Here is a 15,838-nt window from a genome sequence, read left to right on the forward strand (position 1 = left end):
CAGAGCAAGACTTTGTCTCTAAGTAAATAAGTAAATATTTACTATCTCTTTTCCCTACAGATTTTTATCTGTTTTGTTCATCTGTATTCCCAATACTTAAAGCAGTCATTGATATGTATTAATCATAAATATTGCATAAATAGTCTATGAATAAATGAATAAGTTATGTAAATTACTATCAAAAGTACTGGCCCATATTAACATAATAACACTTATCAGTTATTATGTACCTAAGGAGTTTTAGGAAGGTTTAGTCCAACTGCTATAGATGAATTATCTCATCTGACTGACAACAATCCATGCAGTAGGTACTAACCAGAGTTGGAAAGGTTAGGTAACATGTTTAGAGTTATATAGTAAAAGACAGAGTTAGAAGCAGGACCCAATCTTTCCAGTTCCAAGCTCACATAGTTTCTGCAATTATACTAGTTCACCTACCTGCACAGCACATCAGTCTTTTTTTTTTTTTGAGACGGAGTTTCACTCTTGTTGCCCAGGCTGGAGTGCAATGGCATGATCTCAGCTCACTGCAACCTCTGGCTCCCGGTTTCAAGCGATTCTTCTGCCTCAGCCTCCCAAGTAGCTGGGATTACACGCATGCGCCACCACCCCCGGCTAATTTTGTATTTTTTAGAGACAGGGTTTCTCCATGTTGGTCAGGCTGATCTCAAACTCCCAACCTTAGGGGATCTGCACCTGGCCTGTTGGGTTTTTTTTTTTTTATACTAAAGCTTAGAGATAGGGTAGGAGGGTTTGGGATTACATCTGGAGAAATACTTTCTTTTGGCCAGGCATGGTGGCTCACACCTGTAATCCCAGCACTTTGGGAGGCCAACGTGGGTGGATTATTTGAAGTCAGGAGTTCCAGACCAGCCTGGCCAATATGGTGAAACCCCATCTCTACTAAAAATACAAAAAGCTGGGCAGTAGTGGCACACACCTGTAATCCCAGCTACTTGGGAGGCTGAGGCAGGAGAATCTCTTGAACTCAGAAGGCAGAGGCTGTGGTGAGCCGAGATCACGCCACTGCACTCCAGCCTGGGCGACAGAGTGAGACCCTGTCCCAAAAAAAGTCTTGAACGTCTGGCCTCAAGGGATCCACCTGCCTTGGCCTCCCAAAGTGCTGGGATTACAGGCATGAGCCACCGTGTCCAGCCTGGAGAAATACTTTCTTATGATAAAACAGCTGATTTATATCCTACAAGTTCCAAAGCGCTTTCACCCCTAGCTGGCAAACTAGTGGGGAGTAGAAAGGGGTGATGGTTCCCATGCTTTCATCTAGAAACACTAAGATAGAAAATCATGATTTCTGACCAGGGGCGGTGGCTTGCGCCTGTAATCCCAGCACTTGAAAGGCCAAGGTGGGCGGATCTCTTGAAGCCAGGAGTTTGAGACCAGCCTGGCCAACATGGCAAAACCCCATCTCTACAAAAAATACAAAAAAAATAGCCGGGCCATGGTAGTGCATGCCTGTAATCCCAGCTACTCAGGTGGCTGAGGCAGGAGAATCGTTTGAACTCGGGAGGTGGAGGTTTCAGTGAGCCAAGATCACACCACTGCACTCCAACTTGGGCAACAGAGTGAGACTCTGTCTCAAAAAAAATAATAATAATAAATCATGACTTCTGCCAGGCTTGGTGGCTCATACCTGTAATCCTAGCACTTTAGGAGGTTGAGGTGGGAGGATCTCTTGAAGCCAGGAGTTTGAGGCCAGCCTGGGCAACTAGGGAGACTCCTGTCTGGGCATGGTGGTGGGCGCCTGAAACCCCAGCTATTCCTGAGGCTTAGGCAGGAGGATTGCTTGAGCCCAGGAATTCGAGGCTGCATGAGCTCTGATGGTATCACTGCACTACAGCCTGGGTGACAGAATAAGCCCTATCTTTTAAAAAGGAAAAAGCCGTGTGCGGTGGCTTACGCCTGTAATCCCAGCATCCCAGCACTTTGGGAGGCCCAGGTGGGCAGATCACCTGAGGTCGGAGGTTCGAGATCAGCCTGACCAACATGGAGAAACCCCGTCTGTACTAAAAATACAAAATTAGTTGGGCATGGTGGCACATGCCTGTAGTCCCAGCTACTCGGGAGGCTGAGGCAGGAGAATCGCTTGAACCTGGGATCCAGAGGTTGTGGTGAGCTGAGATTGCGCCATTGCCCTTCAGCCTGGGCAACAAAAGCGAAACTCTGTCTCAAAAAAAAAAAAAAAAAAGGAAAAGAAAAAAAAATCATGATTTCCCCAGGGTCACTCAGTAAGTGCCCTCCATCCCAGTCCTGGGCTTCAGCCCCTTGAACTAATGACAGTGAGTCTCTGAATTCTTTTTTTTTTTTTTTTTGAGACAGAGTCTTGCTCTGTTGCCTAGGCTGGAGTGCAATGACGTGATCTCAGCTCATTGCAACCTCCCCCTCCCAGGTTCAAGCGATTCTCCTGCCCCAGCCTCTCAAGTAGCTGAGACTACAGGCATGTGCTAATTTTTGTAGTTTTAGTAGAGATGGGGTTTCACTGTGTTAGTCAGGATGGTCTCGATCTCCTGACCTTGTGATCCCCCTGCCTCGGCCTCGCAAAGTGCTAGGATTACAGGTGTGAGCCACCGCACCCAGCCTGAGTCTCTGAATTCTTAGTGGTATTTCCTTTGGGGTGGAGGTCATCCTGGATGAAGGCAGTGGATGAGACAGGATGACCTTACATCCCTTGCCTTCTATTTCACAGGATGGAGGCCAGTTTTCTACCATTATTGCATTGCATTTTGCTCAGAAGCACCTACTAGGGACCAAAAGCAAGATTATATTATTTTGGTTTATTTTTGTTTATTGTAGGACCTATTCAAAATATGTATACTCCTTAAGGTCTCTCTGGCCCCTCAGAGCTGTGAAGCACGGCTGGGAAAGGTCCTAAATGTGGGGACTGTGCCAGCAGAGAACTACAGGGGATAAAGGGTGGCCTGGGTGGAGGAGAGAGAGAGCTGGGATCTGTGTGTGGGGAGCCAAAGGGGAAGTCCTGGCTTTCAGGGCAAGTGGGGAGGAAGCTCTGGGAGTTACTGGAAACCATGCTTACCAGAGGAACATCACTTAAAACTCTTATTATGGAAATGTTCAAACATACACAAAGGTAGAGAGCATAGTTCTATGAACTTCCATATTCTTTTTTTTTTTTTTTTTTTTTTTTTTGAGACAGGGTCTTGCTCCGTCACCCAGGCTGGAGTGCAATGGTGTGATCTCAGCTCACTGCAACCTCCATCTCCCGGGTTCAAGCGATTCTCCTGCCTCAGCCTCCCGAGTAGCTGGGATTACAGGTGCATGCCACCACGCCCGGCTAATTTTTTGTAATTTTAGTAGAGATGGGGTTTCACCATGTTGGCCAGGCTGGTCTCAGTCTCCTGACCTCAGGGGATCCACCCACCTCGGCCTCCCAAAGTGTTGAGATTACAGGCGTGAGCCATCGCACCCGGCCAGAACTTACATGTTCTTTTTTTTTTTTTTTTTTTGAGACACAGTCTTGCTCGGTTACCCAGGCTGGAGTGCAGTGGCGCGATCTCGGCTCACTGCAAGCTCCGCCTCCCGGGTTCACGCCATTCTCCTGCCTCAGCCTCTCCGAGTAGCTGGGACTACAGGCGTCCGCCACCACACCTGGCTAATTTTTTGCATTTCCACCACGCCCGGCTAATTTTTTGCATTTTCAGTAGAGACGGGGTTTCACTGTGGTCTCGATCTCCTGACCTCGTGATCTGCCCGCCTCGGCCTCCCAAAGTGCTGGGATTACAAGCGTGAGCCACCGCGCCCGGCATGCCTGGCTAATTTTTTGTATTTTTAGTAGAGACAGGGTTTCACCGTGTTAGCCTTGACCTTGTGATCCACCCGCCTCAGCCTCCCAAAGTGCTGGGATTACAGGCGTGAGCCACCGCACCCGGCCCAGAACTTCCATATTCTTAATTCAACAATTACCGATTATTGTCACTCCTTTCTTTCTGTCCTTTTTTCCTTTTTTCTTTTCTTTTATCTTTTTTTTTTTTTGAGATGGAGTCTTGCCCTGTTGCCCAGGCTGGAGTGCAATGGCGTGATCTTGGCTCACTGCAACCTCCGCCTCCCGGATTCAAGCGATTCTCTTGCCTCAGCCTCCTGAGTAGCTGAGATTACAGGCGCGCACCTCCACACCCAGCTAATTTTTGTATTTTTAGTAGAGATGGGATTTCACCATGTTGGCCAGGCTGGTCTTGAACTCCTGACCTCATGATCCACTCGCCTTGGCCTCCCAAAGTGCTGGGATTACAGGCATGAGCCACCGCACCTGGCTCCTTTCTGTCCTTTTATCTCTGCTGAAATATTTAAAATTAAATAGGTCACTTCACTCCATACTTCAGCATACATCTCTAGGAAATAATGACCTTCTCTTCTATAACCCAAGAGCCATTTATATATCTAACAAAATTAGCACTGCTTCCTTGTTATCATAAATACCCAGTCCATAATTACATGTCTCCAACTGTCTTTACAGTTGAGTTGTCCAAATTAGGAACCAAACAAGGTCCATGTGTTCCATGTAATAGTTGTCTTCTTAAGTCCTTCTCATTTTTTTCCCCCAGCCATTCACTAGTTGAAGAAATGGGGTCAGATTTCCTTTAGAATGTTCCAAATTCTGGGGGTGTTTACCTGCTTCCTTATTGTGTCATTTTATTTGTTCCTCCATTCCCTGTATTTCTTGTTAAATGGAAGTCAGCACTAGAGGTTTGATTAGGTTTGTGTTCAATTTTGTTTGTTTGTTTGTTTCTTTGTGGTGATGAGTGCTTCAGATTGCATCACATCAGGAGGTACACAGTGCCTGGTTGTGTCACTTTTAGTGAAGCTAAGATTCATCCATGGGGTTAGGTTGTGGCAGCTCAATTTCCCATTGTAAAGTCCTCCATCACCCATCATCTTTGGTTTCATCCATTAGGCGAGTCTTGCTTTGATCAGTTACTTCATTAGGAGTTACAAAATGGTGATTTTTCTAATTCCATATTCCTTCCACATTAGCTGGAATTATTCTGTAAATAAGAAGTTGTCTTCACCAATTAGAGCTATTTGGCTATCCTGAAATATAGTTTATACATGCAGGCAGCATAAGTGCTTAATTCTTTTTTTTTTTTCTTTTTCTTGATACGGAGTCTCGCTTTGTTGCCCAGGCTGGAGTGCAGTGGTGTGATCTCAGCTCACTGCAGCCTCTGCCTCCTGGGTTCAAGTGATTCTCCTGCCTCAGCCTCCCAAGTAGCTGGAATTACAGCCACACGCCACAACTAATTTGTGTATTTTTAATAGAGATGGGGTTTCACCATGTTGGCCAGGCTGGTCTTGAACTCCTGACCTCAAGTGATCCACCCACTTCAGCCTCCCAAAGTGCTGGGATTACAGGCATGAGCCACTGCACCCAGCCATTTCTTTTTATTTTTTAATTGCCAACTTCCAGAATAAGAATTTGGGAGAAGCATCATTAAAAAAGAAAGAAAAGAGGCTTGGGCTTAAAGCTGAGCAGGAATGAATAGCCTGGATAGTGAGTGGGGAAAGGAGGGGCTATTCTGGTAGACATGTCTACCTCTGGCTCACTCCAGGGCATGGACTGTGTTTCCATGACAGGCACTGGTGGAGAGCTCAGTGTTCTGGCTCTTGGGCAGCAATGACAAAGACATGAGACAGGCATGGTGTGCTCTGTTGTGCAGGACCCAGATAGATAGGGAGATGGGGGGATGGGACAGCACAAAAGCAAACCAGATATGGAGAGGCAGAAAGAGAGATAGGAAGTGAAAAAGCAGCTAGACATAGAAGACAGAAAGAGAGACAAAGAAAGGGAAATAGAAATGGAACAGATCAAGAATGAAATGTGGCCAGGTGCAGTGGCTCACACCTGTGATCCTAACACTTTGGGAGGCTGAGGTGGGAGGATTGCTTGAGGCCAGGGGTTTGAGACCAGCCTGGGTAACATAGTGAGACCCTGTCTCTACAATAATTAAAAAAAAATTATCCAGGAGTGGTGGTGCATGCCTGTAGTCCCGGATCGCTTGAGCCTGGGAGTTAGAAACTTCAGTGAGCTCTGATTACACCACTGCATTCCAGCCTGGGCGATAGAGCGAGCCCTGTCTCAAAAAAACAAACAACAACAAAAAACTAACAACAAAAACCAAAGAGAATGAAATGCACCAGAAGCAGAACAGGACAGAAAAGCAGAGAGATATGAGGGAAAAGGAAAGACCAAGGAAGAAAATAGGCATGAAGACGAGGATTGAGACAGAGAAGGGGGAAGAAAAACACATATGCTAATTTTTTTAACCGTTCCTATGGTGCTGAAGACATGTTAAATTGATTTCAAATTAGATAGAGTAATAGAGGGATAGAGAGTGGGGAAAACAGATGTGGTGATACAATTAGGTGAAGGCAAAATGTCCCAGTGACAGAGAGTGAGGAGGAAACAGAAATGGAGAGAGTGAGGTAGAAAGACAGAAGGAAAAACAAACAGCTATAAAGGCAAGAACGAAAGGAGTCCTAGAGAAGGCAGCTAAGAAAAAGAAGCTTGAAACAGATTAGTACAGGAGCCAGAAAACTGGAGAGACGCGGAGTGGTGCTGAGGGGCTTTCAGCCTAGGAGCTCGTCCCAGGCAGATACCAGAATCTCCCACTTCCAGCTATCTCTTTTTTTTTTTTTTTTTTTTTTTTTTTTGAGACAGCGTTTAGCTCTTGTTGCCCAAGCTGGAGTGCAATGGCGCGGTCTTGGCTCACTGCAACCTCCATCTCCCGGGTTCAAGCGATTTTCCTGCCTCAGCCTCCCTAGTAGCTGGAATTACAGGTACACGCCACCATGCCCAGCTAATTTTTTGTATTTTTAGTAGAGACGGGGTTTCACTATGTTGGCCAGGCTGGTATCGAACTCCTGACCTCAGGCGATCCACTCACCTCAGCCTCCCAAAGTGCTGGGATTACAGGCATGAGCCACCGAGCCTGGCTCTCAGCTATCTCTTGGTGGCTTGTCTCATCTCCCAGTCCCACCCCTGGGGACAGGAGACTTAAAGCTAGCTATGTGTGGATGCCATCCTTGGAGACTTACAGCTAGCTATGTGTGGATGCCATCCTTAGGAGCCTGAGTCAAGGGTTCCCAGCCTCCCTCATCCCCATGCCAGATGAGCCTGGATGTCACAGATGGGATCACTGCTGCAAGATTGAGGTCATGAGGCTGAGTGAGCTCTCAGAGATTTGAAAGACAAGACATCCAGGCAGAGGGTTCCTGGCTAGAAACAAAGGACCACAAAGGATTTCCAAGTGGAGGGAGGAACCGAATATCTTCCACTCAGCCTCTTCTTCTGGTCCAAAAGCCACTGACCTTCTCTGCCTGACTCAAGGTGAGAGGTCAGGGATTCAGAGAATCTTGGGTCAATCTTGGGTGTAGGTCAGAGGGAGAAGAAGTGGCCTCTGGACCAGTATCCTCCAGCTCCTCTAGAGGAAGAGTCCATTTATTCATGTGAACTGCAGAGGAGACTCCAGTGGAGGCTCAGTGGAGGGGAAGAAATAACACACTTGCTCACCTTCAGGGGCCGTGGGGGAGGCTCTGAGAAGAACACTTTCCATTCCAGAAGTTGCAGAGGAAGAGGTTCTGGAACCAGCAGGAGCACACCCAGAAACTAACTTCAAAGCAGATTCCCCCTGCCACCTCCCCAGGACTGGGGAAAGCCAGCTGCCTCTACCTGCTTGAGGGAGGGGTCCAGCTGATCCCTCTCCCACTCCAACCAGCTCCTGCCTTCTTGCCAGGGCAGCAGTACGGAAGTGCTCCAGGAAACTGGCAGTCTCCTGGTGGGCAACAGTCCACCTAAATTATCAGACAGCGCCCCCGAGAAGTGCGTTGTCCCCTGAAGCAGCAGCTACAGCAGCCAAGGGAACCTGGAAGCCCCCAGGCAGCCCCTTGGCCACAGCTACAGCTATCACCGCAGCCTAAACGGGAGCTCAAACAGGCAGCTCGGCTCATGGAGCAAGGGTAAACCTGGCAGGGTGAGGGGTGGCAGCAGGTCAAGGGTGGACCGGAGCATGAGACACAGGAGTTATGGGGACAAGTCAAGGGAGGACAGGCAGGGCAGCGGGGGCAAGAGCAGGTGCAGGGTGGGCCCGGGAGGCTGGGACAAGCGGGGCAGGGAGCTGCACTAGAGGGACAGGCGGTGTAGGAGCAGGGGAGTGGGGGACAGCCATGGCAGGGGAAGGCACAGGCAGAGGGGGGACAGGACAGACAAGGAGAGGCAGCAGGTGGACCATGCCTGGAGCGGGCAGGAGGCTCTTGGTGGGCAGGCTTCTTGTTCCTAGGCCCCAAGCGTAGGCCCAGAGAGAAGTCCATTCAGCTGCAGCTGTGGCCAGGCTGGGGGCTGGGTGAAGGGGAGGACAGGGATGGAGTAGGAGGGGCGGACGGTGGGGGGCAGGATTAAACCTAAGACATGCTGAGCCTTGCTGATCCTGCTGGGAGCTCAGCCCTCCACATCCAGCCCTCCTCTTCCAGCCCTCCCCTTCCAGGCGGGCAAAGCTCTCCTACTACCCCTCTCCCCTGAAAATCCTCCAACAGCACCAGATCAGAACACGTTCTTCAAATATGACATGTACTCCCAGGCCTCCAGTCCTTTGTTCACACTGGTCCTTCTGCTCTGAGTGCCCCTGCTCCCTTCTTCACCTGGCAAGGCCCTGTCATCACTGAAGTCTTCTCCTTTACTCAATCAAAAAGCATTTCTTGGCCAGGCATGGTGGCTCATGTCTGTAATCCCAGCACTTCGGGAGGCTGAGATGGGCAGATCACCCGAGGTCAGGAGATCGAGACCAGCCTGATCAACATACAGAAACCCCGTCTCTACTAAAAATACAAAACTGGGCGGGCATGGTGGCACATGCCTGTAATCCCAGCTACTCAGGATGCTGAGGCAGGAGAATCGCTTGAACCCGGGAGGTGAAGGTTGCAGTGAGCTGAGATCACGCCATTGTACTCCAGCCTAGGCAACAAGAGCGAAACTTGGTCTCAAAAAACCCCAAAAAACAAACAAACAAAATATTGCTTGAGCTCTAGGCCCCTGATGCCTGAGTCTCTCCAACACTAACCTCCAGAGCTGCTGCTTCAGGGCCCCCAAACAGCTCCCACAGGGGACTCAGGGAAGCAGCAGCAGGCAATAGCAGTGGCCACAGGAGGGCTCTGAGAGATGGAGTCTGGGATGTAGTTGGGAGCTGGCAGAGGAGGTGGGATGCCTGAGTTCCAGGAATTTCCAGAGAGAGAAAGTCCCAGGTGTGAGTGTGGGGGGTGTCCAGCTGTCTCTGGGAGACTGACAACCAGCCTGGTCAACTATTATTTGAGACCTAGTATGCATCAGGCATTGGCCTTGGTAGTGGACAAGATAGCTAAGTTTCCTCTCTTATGGAGTTTCCATAAAAGTGAGGGGTGAGGTGGAGTGGGGTGGGGACAAAAAGCAAACAGGTAAACACATAACTAAGCTAATTTCAGAGCATGAGAAAGGCTATTCTTATCCCAGAGTGATGTGATAAAAAGTGACTCGGAGGCCAGGCGCGGTGGCTCAAGCCTGTAATCCCAGCACTTTGGGAGGCCGAGGCGGGCGGATCACGAGGTCAGGAGATCGAGACCACGGTGAAACCCCGTCTCTACTAAAAAATACAAAAAATTAGCCGGGCGCAGTGGCGGGCGCCTGTAGTCCCAGCTACTCAGGAGGCTGAGGCAGGAGAATGGCGTGAACCTGGGAGGCGGAGCTTGCAGTGAGCCGAGATCGCGCCACTGCACTCCAGCCTGGGCGACAGAGCGAGACTCTGTCTCAAAAAAAAAAAAAAAAGTGACTCGGAGAGGTGACTCCATCAGAAGTGACAGTTAGACCAGCCCCCAGTCAGATATGACCACTCTTAAGGGCTTTGGGGGAGAGGCAGTCTGTCAAACCCTGGCAGAGGAGGCAGAGCTGACCGAGGCTGAATGGAAACTGAGTGGCTGGGCTATAGAGAAAAATAAAGCTGAGAAAGGAATAAGGAAGGCTGGAGATGGCAATCCAAAATTCGGTGGTCAGGGATGGTGTCACTGAGCAAAGACCTGAAAGAAGTGAGAGCAAGCCATGGAACTATCTAGTGGGAGAACATTCCAGAGACTGGGGACAGCAAGTGCCAGGAGCAAAGAGGAGAGTCACAGTGGCACAGGTCAGATAGTAAGGCAGAGGTCCTACCAGGCAGGGTCTTGTGAGCCATGGCAGGGACTTGGATCTTATTCCAAGTAAAAAGGGAAAACCAGCTGGGCGAGGTGGCTCCCACTTGTAATCCCAGCATTTTGGGAGGCTGAGGGGAAGATTGCCTGAGCCCAGAAGCTCAAGACTAGCTTGGGCAATATAGTGAGACTACATTCTCTACAAAAAGTTTAAAAAATTATCCGACTTGGTGGCATGAGCCTGTAATCTCAGCTACTCGGCAGGCTGAGGCAAGAGGCGGAGGCTGCAGTGAGCCGAGATCACATCACTGCGCTCCAGCCTGGAGCACAGAGCAAGACCGTGTCTCAAAAAATAATAAAACTAGGCAGGGCACGGTGGCTCATGCCTGTAATCCCAGCACTTTGGGAGGCCGAGGCGGGCGGATCACAAGGTCAGGAGATCGAGACCATCCTGGCTAACACGGTGAAACCCCGTCTCTACTAAAAATACAAAAAAATTAGCCGGGCGTGGTGGTGGGCTCCTGTAGTCCCAGCTACTGGGGAGGCTGAGGCAGGAGAATGGTGTGAACCCAGGAGGCGGAGGTTGCAGTGAGCCGAGATCGTGCCACTGCACTCCAGCCTGGGTGACAGAGCGAGACTCTGTCTCAAAAAAAAAAAATAATAATAATAATGATAATGATAATACTAAAACTAAAAATAAAGGCCGGCATGGTGGCTCACGCCTGTAATCCTAGTGCTTTGGGAGGCTAAGGTGAGCAGATAGGTTGAGCTCGGAAGTTCAAAACCAGCCTGGCCAACATGGCAAAACCCCCGTCTCTACAAAAAATACAAAAAATTAGTTGGGCGTGATGGCGCACACTTGTAGTCCCAGCTACTTTGGGGGCTTAAGCAGGAGGATCACTTGAGTCTGGGAGGTCAAGGCTGCAGTGAGCTGTGTTTGGACCTCTGCACTCCTGCGTGGGCGACAAAGTGAGACTCTGTCTCGAAAATAAATAAATAATAAAAAATAAAAATAAATAAGATAAATACAAAACCTCTGAGGGTTTTAGGAATTGTGTGGGTCTTCTTGGCCCTGAGCCTGCTCCTGGTTAGAATATTCTGCTTTGGCCGGGCGTGGTGGCTCACACCTCTAATCCCAGCGCTTTGGGAGGCTGAGGTGGGCAGATCACCTGAGGTCAGGAGTGTGAGACCAGCCTGGTCAACATGGCAAAATCCCGTCTCTACTAAAAGTACAAAAACAAATTTGCTGGGTGTGGTGGTGGGTGCCTGTGATCCCAGCTACTCAGGAGGCTGAGGCAGGAGAATCACTTGAATTCGGGAGGCGGAGGTTGCAGTGAGCTGAGATTGCACCATTGCACTCCAGCCTGGGCGACAAGAGTGAGACTCCGTCTCAAAAATAAATAAATAAATAAATAAATAAATAAATAAATAAATAAAAGAATGTTCTGCTTCTTGGCCGGGTGCGGTGGCTCACGCCTATAATCCCAGCACTTTGGGAGGCCGAGGCGGTTACGGTTAAATCACCTGAGGTCAGGAGTTCGAGACTAGCCTGGCCAACATGGCGAAACCCCCGTCTCTACTAAAAATACAAAAATTAGCTGGGTGTGGTGGCAGGCACCTGTAATCCCAGCTACTCAGGAGGCTGAGGCCGAATCACTTGAACCCGGGAGGCAGAGCTTGCAGTGAGCTGAGATGGCACCATTGCACTCCAGCCTGGGTGACAAGAGCAAGACTCTGTCTCACAAAAAAGAAAAAGAAAAAAGTCCGGGCACGGTGGCTCATGCCTGTAATCCCAGCACTTTGGGAGGCCAAGCTGGGCGAATCATGAGGTCAGGAGTTCGAGACCAGCCTGGCCAACATGGTGAAACCCTGTCTCTACTAAAAATACAAAAAATTAACTGGGCGTAGTGGCGGGCACCTGTAATCCCAGCTGCTTGGGAGGCTGAGGCAGTAGAATCGCTTGAACCCAGGAGGCGGAGGTTGCAGTGAGCCGAGATCACACCACTGCACTCCAGCCCTGGCGACAGAGTAAGACTCTCTCTAAAAGGAAAAAAAAAAAAAAAAGAGAGAGAAAAGGAAAAAAATGTTCTGCTTCTTATATAATTGATACAGCCACTTTGGAAATCTATTTGGTGCTATCTGATAAAATTGAACCTGTATATACAGTTTGACTCTTAGTTCTATATCCTAGAAAAACTCCTGCATCTGTGTACTGGGAAACGTGTATAAGAATGTTCATGGCTACATTGTTTATAACAGTCCAAACTAAAAACAACTCAAACATTCACCAACAGGAGAATGAAAAAATTAACTTGTGTTCTATCCATGCAATGAATACTATGCAATAAGAGGAAGAGAGCTATATGTAACAACTTGGATATATCTCACATGTTGAACAAAATAAGTAGGAAGCAAAAAGTAATAGAGTATCATTCCATTTATAGAAACTTCAAAAACAGGCAAAGTTGAGCAGTATTGTTTATGAAGGCATACACAAGTGCTAAAACTATAAAGAAAAACAAGTAATTTCTGTGTTTACGATTATTACAAACGTCAGGATGGTAGTTCCTTTTTAGGAGACTGAGGGAATTGTGAAAGGGATGCATGGGGAACTTCTGAAGTATAGGAAATACTCCATTTTTTGACCTGGATGGCAATGAAGTAGGTATTAACTTTATTCCATTTATTCTGTATACTGTTCATAATATATTTATATACTCTGTACAGAAGGAGGAAATAAAAGTACTGCTTCTTTCTCAGCTCCATGCCACCTTGTTCAGATCATTATGCTGATGTTAGAGCACTTCCAAATGCTCGTCTTTCTCACCAGACCTCGAGGACAGTGATCTCTTTATTTCTGGTACCTGTCAGTACCTGGCACATAACAGATACTCAATGTTTGCTGAATTGGATTAAATTGAATTTCTCAAGTCTCTCATCCCATAGAGAGGTGGGCAGCTGCAAGAGAAGTGGAGGAACGCTGCTGTAGTGAAGAGAGCTCAGGACCACCAAGATCTGGGTTCCCATCTTAGCTCTGCCACTTCCTAGCTGTGTGATATTGAGCAAGTCACTTAACCTCTCCAGTTCTTACTCCCTGCTCTGTTAAGTGGGGATGAGATAATGTACACGTCTAGCACAATACGTGGCACATAGTAGGTGCTCAATAAAAGATGGCTTCTCCACAGCCCCCTCCCCCCAGCTCCACATCTTTTCTTCAAAGGAGTCCACCAGAAGGGGCAGCCAGACACCAAAGGGTGGGCTGGAGCAGAGATGTAGTTTGGTCAAAGGCTGGCAGACAGGGAGATCTAACTGAAGCTGAATAGAACCCAGGCAGTTGGTGGGAGTTGGCAGGGGAAGCAGGATGCCTGGGTTCTGGGAGTTTCCATCCAGGGGAAGTCCCAGGTGTGGGTGTGGGGGTGCCAGTCTGGCCTCACCCAACACTCTGGCCCCAGGGGATGTGGGCACAGGGAGGAAAGTGGGTCAGAACAGGGCTGGGACTTAACTCCATTGGTTCCATGACCTCTTTCCTGGCTCTAGAGGAGGCACAGCCACAAAGAGACCTACTCCATCTTTCAAAGGGCCCCCAATTCCTTTTCAAAAGGAAGAAACTTGGAACTTTGGTATCTGGGTAGGAGGAACTGGAAGCTCTCCAGTGGACAGAGGAGCGAGAACCCCATATCCCCTCGATGGAGATTCTGTGCAAAACAGACAGCTACATCCACCCACACATTGGCTGGCAGACACCTGTAGCACTCACCTTACACACACTCCAGGCAGACATGCTAGCTTCAGGGAGTGGGACAGGTCAGGGCTCGATCGGAGGAGTGGGGGCATGGTAGAGCAGGCTCAGAGGAGAAGGCTTTCTGTCTGGTGAGGCTCCAGCTGGGCAAATGCAGGAATCCCTCACCCTGGAGGATTTGCCAGCATGGGGCCTTGTTTTCCATAGTATAATCTCAAGTCTCAGCCTGTGAGTTGTCTTCCCTCTCTGTCTCTGTTTCCCTTTCTGGAGGAAATGAATGCATTCAGGTATCTCAGCGTCCTGCTATGACCACAAGGAGGTACTTACCATCCCTCCCTTTTGGCATATTGAAATCCAAGCATGTCACAGGAATGGAAGGCCCCTCTTTTTTGGGGGGCGGGGGGAGCAGACTGGCTGAGGGCCAGAACCTCAATTCCAGGGCCTTTGCACATACTCTTGAGCAGCACATATGTTTCGCTGCCCTTCCTTCTCTCTAATCTCCTCTGGTTTTTTCTCCGAAGACTTACCTGACCTCCTTGGCAGGGGAAGAATACTCCTCTGCTCCATTCTCATGGTACCTCATGCCTCTCCACACTGATTATTCTAGTTGCAGTTTTGTGGATTATTTGGTTAACATCTGACTCCATCCTACTGTGAACCTGCCAGAGACCATACCTGGGTATTCCCAGAACCTAGCACAGTGCTTATCACATAGTGGATGCCTAATAAAGATTTGTTGAATTAATGCATGGTGCCTGTTCAGGGAAGAAATTCCCAGAGCTGTTTAGGCTAATCCTAAAATCCTGAGCTTCAAAATTAAGTCCTTATTCTATGTGGGGATCTGGGCAGCACTGGGGCTGGTAAGGACCTTCCACACAAAAACTCACTCACCAGGAGAGTCAACGAGCTGGCAAGCAGCAGCATAGGCCTGGTACAAGGGATGGAGTGGAGCAAGCACCAGAGGCAGGGCTGGCACAAGCACTGGCACAGAGCCTGCCTAGGGGGAGGAGGTGGGAGAGGAGGAAGGGAAAAGAGAGGACACGTGTTGTACAAAACATGTTTTCATCACGCTCTCCCTGGGTGCCCTGGTCTCCAAGCCCTGATAGCACTTCCATGCCTTAATGATGTCCTTGGGGGCTGCAACACAGCTCCCCCACCACCTTCCATAGTCATCTGCCAGATACCTCTGAGCATGGCATAGGACATCCCCCACACCACCAGATTTGGGCATGGGGAAATGACCTATTCAGTGTCCTGATGCCGGAGGGTTGGGAGGGGGTGAGGGTGAAAATTAGGGTGGGGCAATTTTCATCCTCACCACTGTGCGCCCCCCCAAGCATCAGGACACTGAATAAGTCATTTCCCCATGACTTTCAGGACAGGTGGGACAGATATCTGCATTCTTTTCCTCTCCTCATAATCTCTCCTTTTGGTCTTTGCTCTGGGATGAGGGGAGCAAACAAAGCCTGGTCCTAGGGCCCCCAAGATATCATTTCTCCAAGTTGCCAGGGTGACAAAGTGGAGCAGCCACAAACAGAGCAAAGCCTAGAAATAGGGATGACCCAAGGGAAAGAGGAATGAGGGGAGCCCCCTCTACCAGTTTCCAGAGTGGGAAGCCCTCTTCCCAAGCCTCCTCCTGGAATCTCTGGACAGAAAGCTGGCGCTGTTGCAAGCTGGAGAGTGGAGGGTGGGGAGAAGAATCTGAAGCCCTCACAATGCCCCTCTTCCCTGTCCCCCAATCTGCTGCTGCTGTTTGGTTTGACTTCCAAACTGCTGCAGTGAACAGACCCCAGTCACTGGGTCCTGGGGAGGGGCGGTAGAGGGGGCGGGGGTGGAAGCAGTGGCAATCCCAAGGGGAGGAGCCGGCATAGGGCGGGTCTTCCTGGGCATCGCTGCTTGGCTGCTGTCCTCGGCTGGGGACGAGGAGGC

At 49.2% G+C, this 15,838-nt stretch overlaps 1 protein-coding gene across 1 annotated transcript; it reads right to left on the reverse strand.

Annotated features, from left to right (window-relative positions):
• Positions 1-7,534: 7,534 nt before the first annotated feature.
• On the reverse strand, positions 7,535-8,354 carry LOC129465887 (putative keratin-associated protein 4-16). The gene has a single exon (XM_055248556.1). The coding sequence runs from the start codon at positions 8,329-8,331 to the stop codon at positions 7,816-7,818; it is 516 nt and encodes a 171-aa protein (XP_055104531.1). The 5' UTR covers positions 8,332-8,354; the 3' UTR covers positions 7,535-7,815.
• Positions 8,355-15,838: the final 7,484 nt, after the last annotated feature.

Source organism: Symphalangus syndactylus, chromosome 17 (genome assembly GCF_028878055.3).
Source record: "Symphalangus syndactylus isolate Jambi chromosome 17, NHGRI_mSymSyn1-v2.1_pri, whole genome shotgun sequence".
NCBI lineage: Eukaryota > Metazoa > Chordata > Mammalia > Primates > Hylobatidae > Symphalangus > Symphalangus syndactylus.